General features: G+C 38.8%; 1 protein-coding gene across 21 annotated transcripts in view; it reads left to right on the top strand.

The window, feature by feature from the left end:
- TRPM3 (transient receptor potential cation channel subfamily M member 3) overlaps window positions 1-24,741 on the top strand; it is a 980,420-nt gene that overhangs the window by 655,480 nt on the left and 300,199 nt on the right. For all 21 annotated transcript variants that reach the window (XM_017973100.4, XM_035264315.3, XM_035255728.3 and 18 more), the window contains exon 6: window positions 14,713-14,884. In XM_017973100.4, coding sequence (XP_017828589.1) covers window positions 14,713-14,884 — 172 coding nt within the window. The remainder of the gene's footprint in view (window positions 1-14,712; window positions 14,885-24,741) is intronic.

The raw sequence follows: 24,741 nt of genomic DNA on the forward strand, positions 1-24,741 counted from the left end.
TTAGGAAAATGGGCTTCAGTTCCATCCATGTTGCTACAAAGGACATGATTTCATGTTCGTTTATGATTGGGTAGTATTTATATATGTCCCACTACGTCCTCCATGGATGAACACTTAGGTGGATTCTGTATTTTTGCATTGTTGGTTGTGCTGCAAAAACCATGTGAGTGCAGGTGTCTTTTTTATATAATATATTGTTTTCCTTAACAACAGCAAAGAGAAAACCACTTTAAATCGTCTGGGCGCGGTGGCTCATGCCTGTAATCCTAGCACTGTGCGGTGGCTCACGCCTATAATCCTAGCACTTTGGGAGGCCGAGGTGGGTGGATCACGTGAGGTCAGGAGTTCAAGACCAGCCTGGCCATCATAGTGAAACCCCATCTTAAAAAAAAAAAAAAACACTTTAAATCCTTTAGAGCCTGTATTTAAAGTGATAACAAGTGTCCATATCAATTATAGCAGATTACATGTGTAAATGCTAATTTATCCAGGACACATGGGATAAGGAATGAGATATTGGTTTTATGACTGTAATATTCTCATAATTAAAATGTATTTGCTATTTCCTATCACATAGAGATTGAATATCTCAGCAGTAATTTCCAAAGTTTTATATAGGCAAACCTGATTGGAAAAGTAAGTGTTACTAATTTCTTCAAAGTATCTGAGACTAGTCTTTCGTGTAATATACTTGGGGTAATACTTGCCTTAGATTCCAAATTGGCTTTTAAGTATGCTGATTTTGCACTAGAACATATATATGTCTTAAAGAATTAGAATACACCAAAATTCTTTCAACAGTGAAATCATTTAATAATGCATATTATTAACACATAAATTAATTATTTTAGATGTGTTCATTCAAAAGTCATTTTGAAATGTTCATAGCTTCAGGATCTCTATTGTAAACTCAAATTATTATTACTCAATTCGAAAGGGGGACACTATTTTGGAAGTTCCTCATTCAGGTGAATTATGAATAAATGGCAGTTGATTATTTCTTTATGCAAGATAGAGTAACTAATTCCCTTAGTTGCCTAAGCATTTGCGGAGAATGCTGGCCTACTAATTCCTTGTATTATTTTGTTTGTTCATCTTATACATTTTATAAGATTGCAGAAAGACAGTACTTCTGTTACATTTACTTACCTTGTTGAATTGGAAGAATCACTTCTGATTCTTTTACCTCCCATTCCAACTTTTTCTCTGACTTTACTTTCTCCTTTTGCTCCTCTTTTTCTTTCTTTCTTTGTTTCTCCTATTACTTCTTCCCATTTGTATTCCAATGGGACTTATTGACATTGGCTGCCTTTCCAACTGAAAATAGTCTTAAGCCTGGCACAGAGGGCAGAAAAATGCTCATTAAGTGTGTTCATCCATCATCCCTGTTCCTGGGAGATCTTATAAAGGCAAACCATGACTCACAGAGAACCAGGTGGACCATGCACGAGACTATCGCAAAAAGAAAATCAAAGTGGCAGGTTATAGAGAACACAGGAAAGACAGGTGTATTTTACTTTTTCAGTAAATCTTTCACTGGGTTGTATTGAATTTTGACCACTCTGTTACCTTCTTCCCTTAAAACTGGGGAACTAGAATATACCTAGGGTTTCTCAGGCTCTTGTGTGATAATAGAGTTTGTTTTTCAAGTTATAAATTATTTGGACTAAAAGTACTATTTTTGGCATGTAGGATTTATGACATAATTTGAGATAAATGTTTATGTGTGTTCACTATTCTAATGTGATAGCTAAAAGTTATATGATGCTTGGTTGCCATTAAAAGAGGTTCTTGAATAAAATGGTGGTGGTCACTAGTGAAGATTCCCCTCAAAATTGTCAAATTAGAAATATTCAGTAAGCTTCTTACACAGTTGCAACACTTTTCCCAGCTAGCTTAATGTACTGTCGTCTGTCCTTTTTCTTTCATTTTATATAATCAAAATCACATGTAATAAACATCACAAAAAGAAACCTTTTAGCATCAGACATCAGGTAGCAGAGAAAAAAATAAATGTATTATTAAAAGTCTTTACCACTTCAGAATCTTATCAAAATGCAGTCATTCAAAAAAAATAAAATAGCTGCATCTTTGGTCAAGTCTGTTTATATTCCAGAATAATATCGAAGAGGTACAATATAAATGTCAAGGGAAATCCAGGAAACCTATTGGAAATAAATATACATCCAAGGATAAAAGAAAGGCTCCATTTCCTATCCCTGATGTTTTATTGCAGTAAATTTATTTCCAAACTGATAGAAAATATAAATTATTTTATTTTTGTGGAGCTCGCTCTCATATGAGAAGAAGCTTCACTTTTAGAAGCTGAACATTCAAGTACTACTAGAATTATTTTATTTATTGATAGAAGTAGTAGGTGCAACAATTGCTGTTTATCTTAATCCCTTTAGGATGGCACTAGCAAGGCAAATACTAGTCCTAGAGATAAAGAAGAAAACTTACTTGTCCTTGGGTGTGCTTCTAGATATTCTGAAACATTCACTTCCCTTCCGGTCTCATCTCATAGCTGGAATTCAAGTTTACCTAAGTGCAGAGCATTTGTCGTTGGGTTCTTGGAATCCAACTTAGAACCTCACACTTAGTAGGTGCCAGTACATATTGAGGAAGATGAATTGGGCATGATGAAATTCAGGCTACAGGGAAAATAAATATTATGGAACAGATGATGGTAAATCTTACCTACTTCACAACTTTATCACAACTTCATCTCTAATCATATCCCCAAGATGCATCACATTATTGTGACTACAGTGGGGACATTTTTTAACCAAGCATCTGAATGTAAAACTGTTTTCTTATATAGCAACTCAAGGTGGAAGGTGGAAGGTGAGGAAATGGCCTGTTGGGTGTGGGGGCTAAACAGTGTGGGATGGAAACAGGACTTTCTTTAAAGCCTTTGAAAGATGTGTGATCTACCCAGCTGAGTGATAGCACTACCTTTGATGTTTTAAATTTAAATATTATCCACTCTGTTTCACCATGCCCTTCATTTCTCAATTAATAGATCAAACAGCAGACTTTGGGGAGGAATAAGCTATGAATACTGAGATGGTAATCATCTTCCCCCCTGCCACTTAGGCCTGAAAACATATACGGTCTCAGTTATTGAGGTTGACTCCACCTCTATGGTTTCTCCATATTATTTCTACCATCCCTTTTCTCTATTGCTTTCCATAATCCTACGCACCATCAAATTGAGCTCAAGGCTTACTTCACCCTTAATGTCATATCCCTGATTGTAATTCTCCCACAGCTGTCTTCTTCCCCAACTCTCTCAGCCTTTTCAAGTTGGTGTAACAAAATACCACAGGCCAGGGGGCTTATAAACAATAGAAATTTATTTTTCCACAATTCTGGAGGCTGGACAGCACATTCCTGCTGTGTCTTCACATGGTGGAAAGGGACAGGGATCCCTCTGAAGTCCGTTTTATAAGGCCTTAATTGCATTCATTGGGCTCCACAGGTCCCCTTTCCTGACAGTATCACATTGGAAATTTGGATTTCAACATATAAATTTGGGGAAGAAAGGGACATAAACATTCAGTCCATTGCACCAACTGAATTAAAAATTCCCCAAAATGAGGACTGAATTGTTTATTTCTTGTTAACCCTTAATGTCCTAATTTGTATGAACATGACACATTGACATGCCACTTAAACTCTATAAGATTTAGTTTCTGCATCTCTACAAAAATACTTCCTCTGCCTGTCTTCATACAACTTCTATGAGCATAATCACAATAATAGTAATTATAATTTATTGAGCTCTTATTTGACTCTGCTCTGTATTTGCATATATTAGCTTTAGAAAGTATGTCTTCTATCCCTTTTATAGTTGAGTAAACAATGATCAGAACCAAGATCCAACTGTCTCCAATGGCCATTTTCTTTATATATATATGTGTGTGTGTGTGTGTGTGTGTGTGTGTGTGTGCGTGTGTGTGTGTGTGCGTGTGTGTGTGTGTGTATATACATATATACATATATATATTTTTATTGCATTTTAGATTCTAGGGTACATATGCAGAACACATAGGATTGTTTCATAGGTATATACATGGCAATGTGGTTTGCTGCCTCTATCCCCCCATCACCTATATCTGGCATTTCTCCCCATGTTATCCCTCCCCAACCTCTCTACTCACTGCTGTCCGTCCCCTATTCCCCCCCAACAGACCCCAGTGTGTGATGCTCCCCTCCCTGTGTCCATGTGTTCTCATTGTTCAATACCCAATGAGTGAGAACATACAGTGTTTGATTTTCTGTTCTTGTGTCATTTTGAGAATGATGGTTTCCAGATTCATCCATGTCCCTACAAAGGACAGGAACTCATCGTTTTTTATGGCTGCATAGTATTCCATGGTATATATGTGCCACATTTTCCTTGTCCAGTCTATCATCGATGGCATTTGGGTTGGTTCCAGGTCTTTGCTATTATAAACAGTGCTACAGTGAACATATGTGTGCATATGTCTTTATAATAGAACGATTTATAATCCTTTGGATATATACCTGGTAATAGGATTTCTGGGTCAAATGGAATTTGTATTGCTAGGTCCTTGAGGAATCGCCACACTGTCTTCCACAATGGTTGGACTAATTTACACTCCCACCAACAGTGTAAAAGTGTTCCTATTTCTCCACATCCTCTCCAGCAGGTGTTGTCTCCAGATTTTTAAAGATCACCATTCTAACCCATGTGAGACGGTATCTCAATGTGGTTTTGATTTTCATTTCTCTAATGACCAGTGATGATGAGCATTTTTTCATATGTTTGTTGGCCTCATATATATCTTCTTTTGAAAAATGTCTGTTCATATCCTTCACCCACTTTTGAATGGGGTTATTTTGTATATGTCAAGTAAGATATGAGAAAATATTCAGTGAAAATATTCAGTTGAACAATGAGAACACATGGACACAGGGAGGGGAGCATCACACACTGGGGTCTTTTGGGGGGGACTAGAGGAGGGACAGCAGGGGGAGGGATAACATAGAGAGAAATGCCAGATATAGGTGATGGGGGGATGGAGGCAGCAAACCACATTGCCATGTATGTACCTATGAAACAATCCTGCATAATCTGCACATGTACCCCAGAACCTAAAGTGCAATTATATATATACATATATACATGTATATATAAATATACACACATACATATATGTATATATGTAGATAAATATGTACACATATATATGTAGATAAATATGTACACATATACATATATGTATGTGTGTATATACATGTATCATATACATATATATGTATATAGATAATTGCACTATATGTATACATATATATATATATATACAGTAATAGTCTGTCTTTATTGTTGGTTGAGGTATTGACACATATCTTGTGATGGTAAATTAAATTCAAAGATAGACTTGATTCATGACTGGAGCCCCTTTCTTTGTCCCTAGAGAATCTTGACCTGGCTAGTTGACTCTGAAAGTATGACCAGTATAAACTCAAGAAAGTGCTTCCAATGAAATATAATTTTCACATGACACACTTTAAATTTAGATTTCCTACTTTAGAAAACAATCTGACCAGATTTATGTCAGGTAATTGAACAGTTTCTGAAGCCTTGATCATTTGTCTTTTCTGAAATCTAGATTAACAAGACACATACCAATTTAAGATCCCAGACATAATCACAAGACAAAGCACTTTCCATTTTAACTTGAGGATGGAAATTGTGTTTGGGTAGATTTACAACACATCATCTTGTTTGGTTATTAAGTTATCTTCACATTCAATGATGTCTTCTATTTTCCCGAAACTATAGATTTATTTCTCCAAGTTTTATAGCCTGTAAGAGTTCTTATATTTAATTGGAAAGTGCTCTTTTGATGCCATCTTTATGTTTCAAGCCAGGAAACATCAAGTTCAATAATGCAATTGATTGCTAATTTAATATAGTTACCAAGTCAGTACATTTGTTACTTATTTCTCAGGCAAGCCAAATATGACTTCATATTATAAGCTCAGAAAACTTCACAGGAGTGGCCCTGGCACGGAGTTGATTGGATTTGCAAGATTAGATTTGGTAAGATGTATCTGGGGATGTGTGAGGAAAAGGTCGGAGACAAGGACACCTGCCCAAATTCGTTACAATTATACCAGACAGAGCCAATGCTTGCTGAGCCTGGATCACACTCAGGTTTGGGGCTAACTGCCTTAGTCACATGCACTTACATGGAAAATGTGGTTCTAGTGAGAACAATGATGAGTTTGGATCTGGGCATGTTGATTTTGACGTTCCTTTGAGATATCTATCCATATGAAAATATCTGGCAGGCCAGTGAGTATCTGAGATAGAAATTTAGAAGCAAGATCTGACTATACACTTAGATTTGGAAGATATCTCATACACATGGCAATTAAAATTGTGTTGGATGGGAGACTGTACAGATGAGGAAAAGGAGGGCTTACCCCTGGACCTCATGGTCTCCAGCTTTTAATGAACAAGCAGAGGGCAAGCACCCTGCAAAGGAAACCAAAGAAATATCTGAGAGGAAGAAGCAAAGTCAGAGGGAATTGTGCAAGCCAAAAGAAGAGGGCACTTCCGAAGGAGGGTGTGAAGTGCAATGCCAAGTTCTACCAAAAAGCTGAGGAAGGCAGAAACCTGGAAGTGCCCATCCATTTCATCAAGATGGATATCACTGGCATTACTGGTCAAAGCTGTTTCACAGGAATAGTGACAAGGCAGCACTTTTCAGTGGGCTCAGGAGGGAGAAATGGAGAAGCAGAGCTGGCAGAGACCTCAAAAAGTTTTTGGCTGTGAGGAGGAGAGATCCAGGTAGCCAAAGGGAGCCACAGTGTGAGGCATCTTTTTCTTTAAGATGGAGGAGACTGGAATTTGTTTCTGTGCCAGTGGTAGAAAGGGACATAGGGACAGAGAGGTGCTAAGTGATGTGTAACTCCTAGAAGGGCCTTGAGGCAGTGAGGCCCAGAGCTAAGGAGGAGAGATCAACTGCTGACACACTTGTCACTGAAGGAGAACTGGAGAGGGTACACATGCGGAGGACTGGTGTCAGGATGTTGACGGAGTTTTAGCCTGGAGGTTTATCATTTACACTGAAGTAGTGTGATACCCCAAACAACAACTATAATAGTATTGACAGAATTAAATGAGAGAGACTCATTTAATTCTCACAGTGGCATTCAGAAGTCATCATTTTTAGTATCACTATCATCCTCCCTCATTCTACTGAGACTAAAACTAAAAACAAGATTAAGTAACTTGTCCAGTGTTCTATAACTAGTAAAGGATGTTTCTGGGATTTAAACCTAGGCCACCTAGCTTCCCAGACCATATTCGTAGCCATTATCCTTTGCAATACTGCAAAGAAGAGACCAACACTACTTCTCTATAATAATAACAGGTCTTACTTGAGATCATATTTGCATTGTTCTCTGAGTTTTCTGTCTCAGTTAATCCTTACAATACTTCAGTGGAGTGATTATTAGTATTCTCCATGTACCTATGGAGACACTGAGACACAGAGGATAAATAACTTGCTTAAAGTCACCCAACTGGCAAGCATGTAGGAGCAGGAGTCGGGTCATCTGCCACATGGAGAAGGGATGGTATTCAGGTCAGAGGTGTGAGGAGAGTGAGTGGAGGATGTTAGTCACGCCAATGACCAGAGACCAAAACTGATCAGAGCCCAGGGAAGGATCATAGTACACTATTATGTTAGGTATCTATTGTTATGTTAAAAAATACCTCAGACGTAATGGCTTTATATTAGTCTATTCTTGAATTGCTATAAAAGGAATACCTGAGACGGGGTAGTCTATAAAGAAAAGAGGTTTATTTGGCTCAGGGTTCTGCAGGCTTAAGAGAAACATAATGCCTGCATCTGCCCATAGTGAGGGCTTTAGGAAGCTTCCACTCATGATAGAAGGCAAAGGGGGAGCCAGCACACCACATGGCGAGAGATGGAACAAGAGAAATGTCAGGCTCTTCTAAACGAAGAACTCTCACGCACACTAACAGAGCAAGAACTCCCTAATTACCGTGGGGAGGGCACTAAGTCATTCATGAAGGATTTACCCCCATGACCCAAATGCTTCCCATCTAGCCTCACTTCCAACATTGGGGATTACATTTCAACCTGAGATTTGGAGGAAACAAGCACTCAAATTATATCAGGCTTAAGCAACAAACACTGATTATCTCACAGTTTCTGAGGGTCAGGAATAGACAAGTGGCTTGTCTGAGTGGTTCTCACCTGACCTCTCTCTTGAGGTCACAGTCAAGATGGCAGTTGGGGCTGCATCATCTGAGGGTGTGGATCCAGCTGCAGTATCTTCCTCCAAGATGACTTATTCAGGAGTTCCTTGGCATGTGGACCTTTTTATAGGGCTGCTTTATCATCTTCACACATGCCACTGGCTTCCCCCAGAGTAAGTAGCCTGAGAGAGAGCTAAGAGAAACCCTTTTATGACCCAGTTTTGGAAGCCATACACCAGCACCTCTGTTTTATTCTGTCCCTTAGAAGTGAGTCACTGAATCCAACCTGGACTAAGGAAAGAGTTTCAAAGAATTGCTGGACATATTTTTAATCACCCCACTCCTACATGGTAATTTCTAAAGGATGTAACCTCTTTCAGAACTCAAGAACCTTTCCTGCTGCTAGTAGCTGAATAGTACAGGGTTCCCCTCAGGACTGTGCAAAGGGAGCAAGTCCATTTGTGTGAAAAGCATGAAATGAGAACTGTGCTGCTCTTTGTGGTGTGCAAGTTAAGGGACACATTTTCAAAGTGCTGCAGAAAGACATAATTGTTCCACCCATGGATTTTAGTGGGAGTCACACTGCTAATGTATCTGGGCACTCTTTGGAAATGAATCCCTGGGTTTGCTGGTCTTCTGTTTGAATTGCTGAGCTGAAAGGTATCATCTGGGTTTCAATAGGACCCCGCTCTATACCTGTACTTACAGCCAAGCTGCCTGAATGGAAAATAAGCAGCCTCGCTCGCAATCATGGCTCAGGCCTCGCTATGAGTGTGAGGACGTACCGAGCCTTTCTCTTTCTCATTTTACTCTCTCAGTTTCAGTCCCCATGTTCCTTTGTCTCAGACACACGGCTTCCTTCCCACTTCTCAGCAGTGTCCCATCTTCCCTCCCAGAAACGAGTGACTGATCCTAAGAGAATCTCCCCACTCCTTTTGTTTCTCTCTCCAAAGCTCAACCCCATTTTGCTGCCTGCTCGTGCTGTTCCTGACCTCTGTAAACATACAGTTCTAGGTGACTCATCTGGAAATAATCTGATGAGCTGTCAGAAGGCCTTTCATGCCCAGCTGAGCCACCTGGGCATGTGGTAAAAATGTCCGGCAGCAAAACCACCCCTAATATTCTCTATAAATTTAAAATTAGACTGGGACCTCTGGCTTTCCTCTTAAACTCAACATGGGATTGAGAGAAAATAGTGGGATATGGGGCAAATTTGACCAAGACACCTCACCTGTCTGAGCCCCTGTAGTTCCTTCCACCTACAAAGTAAGCTGAAATTGGTTAATTCTTCAGAAATTGTCTATCACAGTGCCTGGCATGCAATAAGTGATCGATCAATAAATGCTAACATTTTTCAGTCTAAATTAAAATCATGATACTATTAGGAAGGAAAGAATGAATGTTTGGGCCACACATCCCCTACCCTGCCGCTTGCCTGGAGCATGTCGGTATACAACTCAGTAGGTAATGAGGTTTGGGATTGCAGAGGCCTGTGATTGATGGCACAAAAACCTGATTTAGTCCAATTCAATTCTGTTTGGAAAAGTAGTCCCAGGTCATCACACTGCACTCACATTGTAGAAAGCACCATAAAATAGAAGAGATTCCAGGACATGAGAGAGACTTTTCTCTCTGGACCCAACACACATTGAAGGTCACTGTTGTGTGTTAACTTGAGAGGAACAAAAGCGCTTTTTAACACAGGCTGTTCAGACTCAATTTTAGAGGTAGGAAACAGAAATTAGTCAAATCCTCTACTTTACAGATGAAAAAACTATTGTCTGAAAAGTTTCTTTCAATGAATCTGTTTTCAACACTTATTGTTAGATATTACCAACATGCATGATTGTGTATCTCTTCAAGCCAGCATAATATTTATCACACACTGTATTTCCTCAAGAAATACTTAATAAGTAAACAAATGAATGAATGAATTCACAGACTTGCCCCATGTTAGAAATTATTAACTGGAAGAACTAGAGCTAGAACACCCATCTCCTGACTTCCTGTTTACTACTTCTGAGTGAGACCAGAAACGCATAAAAATAGCTAGAAAAATTCAAGCAGGTTTCTTAGATTAGCTTCTGAATCACAGATTTAAGCCCATGCAGAAAACACAAATGAAGCACTCTGCCACCAGCTCATGGCTGAAGTCTGTTCCATAGTGTCTCTGAATCAGTCCCTTCCTGGGAATGATGATGTCCCTACTAATGCCTTCTATAAAAGGGCCTTTACCTCCATTAACCTCTTAAACAGCTCCCACTTCACTTCAGAGGGCCTCTTTGTTTGAAACTCAAAGCATACAGAGGCCTTGGAACCAGAAGTTTATCAGTCAGCCAGTATTAAAAGGTGTACAGTAGATTAATGAGGTAAGAATTCTCTCATTTACTCTTGAGAGATAAGAAAGAGAGCCAAATGCCATTACTTACAGGTATTCTGGCCCATGATGCTCAGAGAGTACTAAGTGTCTAAAATCAATTTCTAAGCAAATTTCTCTTCTAGATATACATATACAAAATTTTTTTGTGGATGCATAGTTGGTATATATATTTATGGGGTCCATAAGATGTTTTGATACAGATATCCACTGTGAAATAAGCACATCCTAGACAATGAAGTATCCATCCCCTCAAGCATTTATTCTTTGAGTTACAGATAGTCCAATCACATTCTTTAAGTTACTGTTGACTATAGTCACCCCATTGTGCTAGCAAATGGTAGGTCTTATTCATGCTATTGTTTTTCTACCCATCCTACTACTGTATTTACCAACTATAAAAACTCACCGTTTTTATAGTAAGGATGTGAAGCCCTTTCAGACACCATTCAGCCTTTCTCAATTCAGGTTTCTTATCTGAACTGCAAAACAGGAAATTGTTTGAGTAACTGTCCTCTCAGTTCTCCCAAAGATGTACATAACCTGGATCATCCTATGTTCTCAGGAAAAAAAATTCTCCATTATATGCAATGGATGCTGCCGACAGTAGGACTTAATTTCTCAGGAAAGCCTGGCTGAGAAACATGGTACAGTAATCCACTATCCCTACAAATTATGAACACATCACAATCGTTCACACACACACAATTCCAAAAAACGAGTCCTCTTTTACAGTCTCTTAACAATGGAAATGGTTGCATGACTTCCAAAATTTTTCAGAGGAAAAAATTCATTTGTATTCATGTTATTGAAGGACATTATTTTCTTAATTTGGAAAACCAACAGGAAGATCAGCAAATCTTCTGTAGTTATGTAAATTATAACTCAAACAAAATAAATTGCTGGTATGTTTGCTATGAAAAATGTTAAATCTGTAGGCAAGTTAGACCAAATTGTATTCCTTTGAGGTATCTGGGAAGATATTTCTAACTTTTCAGTTAATCAATGAATAATTCCAGACCGTCACCCTCTTAGATGCCTGGGAGGACATGGCAAAGAAAAAGCACCTTGCATATTTTGCCAACAGACTGCTGATTTTTTTTCTTTACTCACATTGATTTCTATGTCAAGCAAAACAAAAGTCACTGATTTGTCTCACATCATTTCATTTTGTTGACTAGTTTACAGTTGGAAAATCAGCTTATAGTTGGTAAAATAAAGCAGAGCAGAGAAGGAATTAACATTTATAGAATGCCTGCTATGAGCTTGGCATAGTGCCAGGTACTCTGCACATATAATCTCAACTAATCCCCAAGAGGTAAGTGGTTTTATCATTTCCCTTTTACAGATTAAAAAAGTGAGAATCAGATTCACACAGTCATTAGCAAAACAGAGATTCAAACAAATTTCCACAATTCATATATTCAAAATTATCCCAGAATTCAGCACATCTTTCTTCAGTGATGACTGAAAACTAAATTAGCACATTTTACTTATTTTTCAGTTTTTATCCTTTATTATTCAGCAGACAAACTCTCCGCAAAAATATGACCACATTTGACTTGCTTTCACGTAAGATCAAAAGAAATGGGGATCAGTGAGATGAAAAAAATTTAAATTCATGAGTGAAACTGTAAATTTGACCCTTTTGCCATGACCAATTCAGATGTGCAGTATTTCCAAAGAGCCGCTGAGCTGTGTTTCACAAGAAAAGAAGGTCAAAAGTCTGAAAACGGGAGCACCTATGTCCTTAGAATACAGATACTGTGCATAGAACATAGTTGAATTATTTAATTTTCTTCTTTTATTCTTAGATTGTGGGAAATACATCAGCTTGGCTGAGAATTATTTTCATTCTTTATTCATCTGAAAATTTCACTTTCACTGGTAGTACTTAAATAGGTTCATAGGAATTAAAAAACACAGGCTTATGTCTCAGCCAGCACAAATGTCTGGCGTTCACTATTACACACAGTTTAACCTCTAGAAAACCCACCGTCCCCTGCCTCTCACAGACTGATTGCATCTTGCCCTTCCTTCTCAAGGAGTCTTTCTTTGGGAACTGCTGTTAGAAAGAGAGAACTGTAACTAAAGCTTTTTCTTTTGTCTACAAGCACAAAGCAGAGGCACTTTAAGAACAGGAGAGTCTTTCTGCTGAGCCTCTTTCAATAAAGCATTAATATTTATTACTTTGCACTCTGCTGCAGAATGAATGTTTTATGATCAACCACAAGTAGCAACAAAATGGGAATTTTAACCACAAGCAACCTACTCTTCCAGTGATAAGGAGCTCAGGATGGGTTAGCAAACCACTGTCTCTGTGTTTGGGGGGACTCTTACACAATCATCTAAACAAAGGAGTAATTGATTGCTGCTCCATGCAATGACTAGAGACAATAATCAAAAAGTTATAGACTTCTTTTATCAATAAGAGCCAACTAAAATGAAGCTGTGAATTAACCTTATATTAATGCTGCATTAACAAATGCTACATTAATGCTACATTGACAGATAAACATTATATTAATACTACATTAAATTAATGCTACATTAACAAAAAATTTTATATGTTAATAGGACTGAAGGTTTTTTCAGAAGCTCAGAATTATGTACTCGTTTTACATTTAAATTAGATCAATTCTCAAACAATTCAGAAAAGAAAAGCTTTTCGAACAAAAGCATATCTGTCTGAAGTTGCCTATTCATTCATTCACTATTTATTGAGTACATTTTATTTGCCAGGCACATAGAAATGTGGCATTTTGAATCAGTATCAAGGTCTAAAAAAATGACTCACGTGAGTTCTTCACTATTGAAGACTGCCCTTATAAATCAATTTGTAATTCCTTTAACAAACTACTCAATCTTACTACGGCATTTTATAGTGAGTTGTTACATACTGAAAAGAACAAGAGCATCTCAACCCTATAATTAATGTACACACTGCACAAAGGCACAAAAATAAAAATTCAGTCGTATTTCTGTCCTGTCAATTTTTACGATTCAGTACAGTGAGAGCTGTACTGAGACCATGTAACAATTACCCTGTTGAATATTCTCTTTCTATAGTCTTGAGTGAAGTTCTTACCTACATATTTTAGGAGTAGATTTCCAACCCATCATATTACATTGAGTCTAATCAGTGTGGGAAAGGAAAATAAGCATAGATTTTGGATTCAGGCCGACCCGGGTATGAATTCTGATTGTGTGTATGGTAGACTCTCAGAAAACTTACTTTATCTCTCCATTCCTTGGTTTCTTCACCTACAGAATGAACACAGCAGCATCTACTTTGCAGGATCTTTGTAAGGAATGTAGATAATGTATATAAAGCAACTAGCTCACAGTAGGTATTACTGTTCTTTTTATACAAAAAAGTCAGAAAGACTACACTGAAATGGCGCTATTTCAAGTAGTGTAATTCACCATGAAATTAAAGTAACAACAAAAAAGGTAGAATGAGACAGAGTTGAACATTTGGGGCCTGATTCATATCTGTCTCATGAGACAATTATTTTATAGTCAAGATTTCCATCTAAATAAGTTATCTGGTAAGAACGATGTTGATTTTAAATAACAGACCTTCAAATTACTAAATGGGACTGACAGAAAAGATGGCATTTCTCCTACTTCCCTGCCACCATCTCCAGAATTATGAGTGTTCCATTGTGCCTGTTAAAGTGTGGACGTGACAGAGAAGGAAAAAAAACAAAATAACTAGATTTTAAAATTATTTTGGGATCACTAGCAGATAGAAGATTGATTTCAAAATGAAACAATCATGGGCATGCCAGTTTTTTTTTTTAGTACAATGAGTACCACCTCTATTTTCTGCATGATTTCAGTAATTAAATAAGTACACTTTTAAGCACAGTCTTGATTTCAGTTAAACTTTTACCATAAATCTTGCCTCTACTCAAAGCAATACTAAGAAGATGTAGATTATACTTTCACTGTACCACAGAACTGATGTTCTTTCTTTCTCTCTTTCCTCTAATTCTACTTTTCATATCTTGTGTTCTTTTTCTTTTTCTGACTTCTGCCTCTTCCATTGAATACCCTGCAGGTTGTCCGGCCATACCAGACCATGTCCAATCCCATGAGCAAGCTCACTGTTCTCAACAGCATGCATTCCCACTTCATTCTGGCTGACAATGGGACCACTGGAAAATATGGAGCAGAGGTGAAACTTCGGAGACAACTGGAAAAGCATATTTCACTCCAGAAGATAAACACAAGTAAGTAGCTGTTGTTCCCACTGGCATGCCTCGTAGGAAGTATGCTAAAAGTGAGTAACTTTAAGTACACCATGTAGCAATGTAATAAAAACTGGAGCAAGTTTTAAACACAAACCATTATTTCTACTGGGCCAGAGAGTAGAATGAGAGGAAGCCATCCAGAGAAGAACAATTAGAGGCCTAAGAAGTAATTAAAAAATTAGTGACTCCAGCTTATGTATCATGTGTGAAAAATTCAACTCCATCTGGGGTATATAAATGCAGATAAGCTCTCTCTTCAAACTTTTTCTTCATCATCTGCATGGTACTGTAAGGAGAAAAGGCACCCTAGAGGAAATGTTTCTATTTATTAAGCTTTTATTGGTGGCTAAACAGAAAAGCAGAAGAATCAGATTTTGATCTTAGCACCAATCTGGCTGTGCAAAGGCATTTCAAAGAAATTGAACATTCACTCTCTAAGCTAAAGCATCGTGTGAAACTATCTTCATGAAATTTTAATTGTCTCAATTTTAACTATGTATTCATTCTCTCTATATACATATGGATTTAGATATAGATAGATGTATACGTGAACCACACAGTACATAGTTACACTAGTATTATCTCTTAAGCACATAAGTATCTTTATTTAATGAATGTATTGGGTAGACAATTGTTTTAACTGTGAAAGGTATCATGATCAAAACAGTAATGCTCCCCAGATCACTAAGTAGCTTGCATTTAAATGTGATTTAGGTATGAAAACAATCTACTGCCCCACCTCACAAAATAAAATTCAATTTGTTTTTATAAAGTAACAGATGAGGCTGCATAGCAAGCTCAAACTTTGTGGTAATTAGATGTCCCATCTGGGAAACTATGAAATTTTAAAATTCTAAAGCCTACAATTCCAAAGAATGAAAGATTCCCTTTAGCTAGATGAGTTTGCAGAGGTTCCGTGTACTGTTGTTCAACTGGTCCAAATCACTTTTCTCTAGATTTCTCTGCACCTGCCCCAGATGGGTCTTCATTACCATAGCCACCTTCCTCCAAAAACTAGGATGTTAGACCTATCAGACCACAGCGTCTCCTTCCTACACTCAATTTTCTGGTTCCACCTTTTAGGAACTGCTAGTGTGTAAGCAGTCACGTTTTGTGGTTTCATATTTTTCACACTAAAATCTGGAATAATAAATTTTTGCCTAAGTCTGAAATAAAAATTATTTTAGGAAATTTCATTCCCCAACTATCTTTGGAAAGAAGAAACACAAGTATTATCCCAAGGTGAACATCGTCTGTAAACAAAAAGAGTAGAAGACTAGAAAATACACAGAGACCAGCAGAGATCAAATGTAACAAAGCACTGTGATCAGTGGATGGTAGGTTTCGCTGTAAATGCTAAAACTGAGTTCCATTACAGTACTTAATAGAATGGGCAAATGTTATATAATCAGTGTCATCTATTTAGGGTGTTATAAGCTACAGTATGACTTTTTTTTACACCATCAGGTTAAGAATGAGAGCTTAAATAGGACTAAGCTGGAAGCTGAAGAGGATGAGAGCAAGGAATAAATTCAGTGTCAAGTTCAGTACTCAGTAATGAGACAAAATTGGTCCAGACAGGCAAAGCATGTCATTGTGGCAGGCCTTGGTGGCAGCTGAACTGGTTAGCCAGTAGTGTTGTGGAGCAGACCTAGGCATATATTTGTGTAAGTTATGCACCCAGAAAAGAGAACAGAAGCTGGAGTTAAAACCCAGCCAGAGCCTAGGTTTTAGTCAAACCCTGTGCCTTCCAGAATGCCTAGAGGAAAGGGGTGCCTTTTTCTAATTGACCATTCCCAGAGGGAGCACCTTTTGCAGTGTACATGCCTGGAGAAGTACCATTACTTCAGAAATGGCAGAACTACTGCATGTACGGATGGCACTGCAGAGGAGCCCCAGGGAGGCTCATGGACAGTGGTCTGGTCTCCCTGAGGAGCAGAGGTCAGCAGCACAGAGCTGAAGAGCAGGCCATGGCAGATGGTCAGCATGTCAGGAATGCTGGAGGAGTTACTGCCAGACACCAGTACTTGGGTAGATCATCAGGGACACATCACATTCCATTTATGGAAACATCAGACCTTTGCTAGATTAGCAAGGCAGGTAGTGGCACATGGGCACATTGACAAGCAGGAACCCATCAGGAGTCTAGAGTACGAAGGAGGGGAGAGGCACAGATCCAGGTACCACAGGACTTACTTTTGAGACTGTATTTGTGGCTGCATAGAAGTGCGCAGCCTCCTCTTCCAGTGAATATATTAATAATTAAATGGTAATAGGAGAGTTATAGAAGCCCAAGAGAAATCCTGAAGTCATAGGAAGTGAAAAGGCCTAAGGTAAGGAATTTGTGCATGAGCTTAGCGAATGTCAAGAGTTAGCTCCTATGGCAGTCTACCCCTGAACTTACTAATGGTTGGGTGACCAACCTGTCCTGGTTTGCCTGGGACTTTGTTAGGTTTAGCAGGTAAAGTCCCAAATCCCAGGGCCCCCTCAGTCTAGATAAACTGAGATAATGGATCGCCCTACAAGTGAGTGACTCATAAGTCATTAGGTCAACTTCCCTCATTACTGTACTCAGCCTCCAAAGTGGGGCAGAGAGGCAAGCTCCTTAAAGGGTAGGGAGTGACTCAGGCTCTTTGAAGTAGATAAAGCAAGACCTTTGAGGTATTCATTCAGTTAGCAACAAAAAAATGTTCACTGAGAACACAAAGGCCTCCAGAATAGCACTGACAAACACACCAAGACAGGCAAAAAGTGGACCTAGTCTCAACATGAAAAATGGCAGAAGAATACAAGCCCTTAATACAATCCTCAGTCAGCAATTTGGAACAGCAAATCTACTTTCTAAACTGGACACTTTGTGGTTCTTCCTTTTAAAAATGAAACTTTATGGCTGGGCACTCATGCCTGTAATCCCAGCACTTTGGGAGGCTGAGGTGGGTGGATCACGAGGTCAGGAGTTCAAAACCAGCCTGGCCAACATGGTGAAACCCCGTCTTTACTAAAAATACAAAAATAAGCTCAGTGTGGTGGTGGGTACCTGTAATCCCAGCTGCTTGGGAAGCTGAGGCAGGAGAATTGTATGAACTGGGGAGGCAGAGTTTGCAGTGAGCCGAGATCATGCCATTGCACTCCAGCCTGGGCGACAGGCCTAGACTCCGTCTTAAAATAAAATTTTATTCTATAAGTTTATCTGAAAACTTCCATTTACTTTTTCATTTCCTGCTTCAGAAGTTTAGGAAATCTAAAATACAAATGTGGAACTCAATTTCCTGAAAAGGAAACACTATGCCACAATAACCGTGTCTACCACCCCTAACACGCAGGATGGCCCCAGGGGGTCTAAACCCCCTGAGCGTTTTACTCACTAAACTGCCATACCTCCTCATCACTTAGGGGTGACCTGCATACTGTAGTATCCTATCAACAAGCCTGTTTTCTTAAATGGTATAATCTTCTGAAGAATGTTTCCCTAACCATTAAGTGAATCCTGTTCCGAAGACTCATAAACACTTTTTCATCAGCATGACAATGATCACTGATAACATATTCCAGGCACCAGTGTTTGACCTTTTTCTCCCCACTCTGACTTCCATTGTCAGTCTTCCCCCATGCACTAATATAGCCAATGGTCAGGACTGAAGCGTCATCATTGGTTGTTTCTAAAAGAGAAGCCTCGGCCGGGCACGGTGGCTCAAGCCTGTAATCCCAGCACTTTGGGAGGCCGAGACGGGTGGATCACGAGGTTAAGAGATCGAGACCATTCTGGTCAACATGGTGAAACCCCGTCTCTACTAAAAATACAAAAAATTAGCTGGGCATGGTGGCGTGTGCCTGTAATCCCAGCTACTCGGGAGGCTGAGGCAGGAGAATTGCCTGAACCCAGGAGGCGGAGGTTGCGGTGAGCCGAGATCGCGCCATTGCACTCCAGCCTGGGTAACAAGAGCGAAACTCCGTCTCAAAAAAAAAAAAGAGAAGCCTTTCGGACATAAGTTTCACAATGCTCTTCCATCTACAATTTTTTAAACTTCAAATTTAATATGCAAGGAACAGTTTCAATCATTTCTTTAATAAATTAATACTTACTGAATTCCTACTAAATACCAGTCATGGTTAAGGTCTAGAAAAGCAGCAACGAACAATTCATTGAGCTTACGTCAAGGGGGCAACCAGAGTAATAAGTAAGAAAGCAACTAACTGCGTGGTGTCTGCTAGTTTTTAAAAAGCACTTTTGAGAAAACTGAGACAGAGTAAGGCATACATCTGTGCACCTGTGTGCATGCACATATGTGCATCATGTGTATTGGGAAGATAGTTTCTATTAGGTGATCAGGAATGGCCTCTATGTGGGGATACCATTCATGCAACAACCTGAATGAAGTGAGCCACCAGCTGTTAAAGAGCATTCTGTGGAGATTGAAAGCAGGAACTAAGCCACCAGGAGTTCAGTGAGGAGCAGGGAAAGCTTGGTAAAGAGTTGGAGCTTATTCTAACCAAGATTGGATCTGGGGCATTACAGGATCTCCCTTACGATTTAAAACATCCCTCTGCTATTGCGTGTAAAGATTAGACAGATAAAGAGCAAGATTAAAAACAAGGAAATGCCTTCGGGGGCTGTTACAATAAGCAGGTGAGAGATAACTGGTTTGAATAAGGATGGCAGCAGTAGAGGTCATAGAAAATGATAGGATTTTGTGTGGGGGGTGGGGGGCACTGCAGGGGAAGACCAGGGAGGCTCATGGACAGCAGCCTAGCCTCCATAAGGAGCAGAGTCCAGCAGTTTGGAGCTGAAGAGCAGGTATGGCAGATGGTCAGGATGCCAGAGATGCTGGAGAAGCCACCATCAGATGCTAGTTTTTGGGTACATTGTCAGGACACATCACATCCCATTCGTGAACATACCAAGCCTTTGCTAGATTATCAAGGCAGGTAGTGACACGTGGATACATGGACAAGCAAGGACCCAGTCAGGGAGAGGTCTGGGGTACGAAGTAGGAGAGAGGCACAGGCCCAGATACCAGGAGACTTGCTTTGGGGAACACACACACATGCACGCGCACACACACACACACACACACACACGCGCGCGCGCACAGGAGAAAGATTTCTTGATTTTCAAAATGTGGTAAAATAAATATACATAACCTAGAATTTACCATTTTAATGAATTTTAAGTGTATAATTCAGTGGCATTAAATATATTCACACTGTTTTTGTGGAACCATCACCACTATTCATCTCCAGAACATTTTCACCACTCCAAACTGTAACTCTACTCATTAAACACTAACTCCCCATTATCCATTGCTCCCTCTCCCCAACCCCTAGTAGCTACTCTTCTATTTTCTATCGTTATGCATTTGCCTATTTTAGGTACCTCATATAAATGGCTTTATGAAATCTTTGTCCTAAGATATATTTTGAAAATAGAGCTCAAGAGGGCTTGCTGTTGAATTGAGCATTCAGGGTAAGGAATAGACACTTCCAGGGTGATGCATGGTCATTCTTTGAGACACCAGTGTATCCCTAAAACAATGGGACTACCTGAAAGCCCCTAAGGAGTAAGTGTTTACGGAAAAAATTGGGGCTGAGGACCAGTCTCTGGGAATTTGTACAAAGTTTTGAGAAGGGGTTCCAGGCATAAATAAAGAACATGCACAAATGAAGAATAGGAGGAAAAGTACAGTATTATGGGCACAGATGTTGGTAGGATGGGCCACTTTCTGGTGGAAAGATAAGGTGATTGTCTAAACATAGCTTCTCTATCTATATAAAATAATACAGGAGGTTATTGGCCAGGAGTGTGGAAGAGGAGAAGGTGTTGAAGATTAGGGACAGAAAACAACTACAGTCAATTTAGAGACTGAGAGAATGAACAGACTAGGAAAATGTAGGGTTCTCATGCAGCACAGTTGGTATTTGTGGCTGTAAATTTAAAGCAGCGTGAATCATCAGAGCTGTATGGTTATTTTTGAGCCATGTTCAGCTGCAGTGGTAGAATAGGCATCAATCTGGGATTTTGCCTGGCAAGTGGGAAAGAGAGATGGAGACACAAGAGAAAGAAACTGATATATTCTCTATCTATCCATATCCCAAAAGTATCATTAGTGTCTATGAATGAACAAGATGTTATATCTGACATTTAAAAGAACATAAAATCATTAGTCTAAAAGATTAGATTGATGTACACAGAGATGGTTAAGTAAATTACCAAAAGAGACCCACACCTTTAGAGTAAGTAAACAGGTTTATAATAAATAATTTTTAACATTTATTTTACTGTTCAGATATTTATATACATTGAACCAACTTAATATATTGCTGGAAACATAGCAGTTGCTCACATGTGTTAGCTAAAAGAATATATACCAAGGGACTATTCCAGAAAGTAGCATCTACATATCCTGAAAAGAATTTAAAACTCAAAGAATCTATGTTATAAAATTGTTATTATTAAGGAGCATTATTACAACTACCCTATAGCTATCATCCAGCCTCCGCATTTATCAGCCCTTGGCCCAATCTTATTTTCTCTATCCATACACCTAACTACTTCCTCCTCTGAATAATTTTGAAGGAAATCCAGACAGCATATCATTTTATGTATAAATATTTCAGTACAAAAGCATTTTTTAAACCTACATTGGCCACACATACACTAGATCTTAAAAATATTTCTTAACTCGGTAATGGCATCATGGCAAATATTGGTCTAAGAATTCTTTAACAATTCTTTCAAAAAATAAAAATTAAGAAATACACTATTGCATGCTGAAATTTATCTTAAAGATTTAAAAACCATCTTTTCTAGTTAGAAATTCTGCTTTCAGCTAGCCAAAAACTATTTTAAATGAATTCTTTTAAATTCATTAAATTTTAAGAATTCATTGCATTTCTTAGAATTAAAGATCAGAAAAATCTTTAGCAATTGTGACTTTCTTTTAAGGGTTTAAAGAGAAAAGTGTAACTTTTGGGAGAAGAGGAAGTCTTTGCCTGTTGCCAGTGGCGTAAGATAACAGTGGCATGTAGCCTGGGAGTTGAGATCATCATGGCTCTGTGACCTTGGGCAAGTTATTGTATTTGATTTTGTTTCTACATCTGTAAACCAGGGATAACAATTCCTCACTAAAGGAGTCAACATGTGATTCTGTACTGTGGCAGTTCAAAAACACCAATTCCCTTTCTTCCCTCTTGGTGGTTCAGTGCCATATGCTGTGTCTACACAGCCCTACTGCCATAGGTTCCAACAAGAGCAAAACAAAAACCAACACCAACAGAGCCCAAGGTGTTTATCAGAAGGTCTTATAACAGGCCCAGACAGTGGCTCCTGCCTGGAGTCCCAGCACTTTGGGAGGCCAAGGTGGATGGATCACCTGAGGTCAGGAATTCGCCATTGCATTCCAACCTGGGCGACCAGCAAGACTCTGTCTTAAAAAAAAAAAAAAAAGTCTTATAACAAATCATAACCTGGCTCTGCTTGTTAAATAGAAGTCTTATACCCTCTTTAGTATAAGGCTTAAAATTGTATTCTGCTACATATAACAATGCCTCCATTATTTGTTACAGAGTAATTTAATTTCTTTGTCACTGCAGCAATGAGAAATATATTCTAAACTGTAGTTGTCCCACCTGCCTTGGTAAACAGAAAATAATAGAGAAAATTTAAGCTTTCTTTAAAAATCCAAGCTATATCAGTATCTTTAGAGTTGTCATAAATGGCATTAGGACTGTTGAGTATGCTCTACTTGCTGGAGGTGTAGGAACTTGAGCAGAATATGAGTCGACCCAGAATATATCTTAAAAAATGAGATTTGGGCTGGGCACAGTGGCTTACACCTGTATCCTAGCACTCTGGGAGGCTGAAGTGGTTGGATCACCTGAAGTCAGGAGTTCAAGACCAGCCTGATCAACATAGAGAATCCCTGTCTCTACTAAAAATACAAAATTAGTTAGACATGGTGGCACATGCCAGTGATCCCAGCTACTCGGGAGACTGAGGCAGGAGAATCACTTGAACCCAGGAGGCGGAGGTTGTGGTGAGCCAAGATCGCACCATTGCACTTCAGCCTGGGCAGCAAGAGCAAAACTCCATCTCAAAAAAAAAAAAAAAAAAAAAAATTAGATTTGAGTCAATATCAGATTTTTTTTTCTTGTAATTTACCATTTTATTCAAAAACATTAGAAGGAGGAGACAGAAATCTAGCTCTCTTCAGCCTCCATTTGATGGAAGTGTTATTCCTTTGTATTTGAATGATATTTAAATACAAATATCCTATGATATTTTAGGTTAGGCAGAATGGAAACTTTATTTGGATTGTGCATCTAATTATGTGAACATCAACCCTGGGTGTAGGAAATTTCATTATGAGGCTAGAATTTTTCTGACTTTGTTATTTCCCTACTTGAAAGAGAAATTTATGTCACACGTAATCTAGTCAAAGGTATTATTTCCCCATGGCAGACCTGTTAGATATACCTATTTTCCAATATTAATTGATGGAGTGTCTGGGTAGGTTTAGATTTCCGTAACAAGTGTTTTTGCTACTTTCAAAGTTTGCTTGAAAGAGAATTTGAAGCTCTGTTTTTTTCTTTACCCTAGAGTAATATCTGACATTTGAGTGTGGCCTCATCTGATGAAGCCACCTAGAGTACTTTTCTGTAAAGCAGCCAATTAAAATGGGCTTAACATTTCTAAGTAAACAAGTAGCAGAAAGAATTGCAGGATTCATAAAATATAATCAAATTTGGTATTTGAGGATATTGGTATTTAGAAGTCTTTGCAAAAATATTGTTTTATTATAAAGTTCCTAAGCCAACACACCTATTTATATATGATTATGTGCCTCCCCAGGAGACATTGTTAAATGTGAGAGGTGGGATTTGGGGTTGTCAAAATTTCTGGTGCTTATCAATGGCATGGGAGAAGGGCCAGGAATATTAACATCCTACAATATGCAGCACAGTTTCAATGAAGAATTGCCTGGGCCCAACACCAACAGTATCTCTTAGGAAACACTACTTGGAACATGTTACCCTGAGTTTTCTTTTTGTTTCTTTTTCTAAATCCTTCCCATAACCCTCTCCTCACTTGGCAGGACCATGCCCTTCTAAGGTAGCCTATACAAGCATAAAGACATTATGTAGAGGAAACATTACTAGTGAATGGCAGTGAGATTCAAAATACATATTTAACAACCTGTGAAACCTCTGGTGTCCTAAATCCACAGCAAGCTGGACATCAGCCCTGGTACCTCCTTCAGATCCTAATATCACGTCCTATTGCGAAGTTCTTCCTGATACCTAATTTCACTTGGGCTGAATCTTAAACCTGTTCTCTCCCAGATATGGACCAAAGTCATTGTCTGTATTAGAACTCTCAGCATATTTGAAAACTAAATATACTTGGATTGACCTTCTGCCATAATGGCTGTAGGAGGCTGTTTTTCACTGGACGAGACACACTGACTTGCTTAACAGGCAGAACTAACTCATGAAGTAAATCAGATCAGAATTTCCAATTCGGCAGCACCCACTCTTAGCACCACTGCTTTATATGTTTCAGACTCAAGGACTCAAACGTGCTCAAAGCTGGCCACCTTCCTGACAGAGTCCTTGATGCTCAGAAAAATCCTACACTCACAGTTATTAGCTGACTTGGGAAGAAGGCAAGGGCCCAGAAATGTGGGTCTTTTACTTCTGGGTCCCTGGACAGCCTCCTCACTAGAAGGCATTGCCCAGGATATCATGCAGAATAAAGAGTTCTAAATTGAATGCAAAGAGAACACTAACATTTAATCTCTAAATTACTGAGAAATGTTTTGGAAATAGGCCAGGGTACT

Source organism: Callithrix jacchus, chromosome 1 (genome assembly GCF_049354715.1).
Source record: "Callithrix jacchus isolate 240 chromosome 1, calJac240_pri, whole genome shotgun sequence".
Lineage (NCBI taxonomy): Eukaryota > Metazoa > Chordata > Mammalia > Primates > Cebidae > Callithrix > Callithrix jacchus.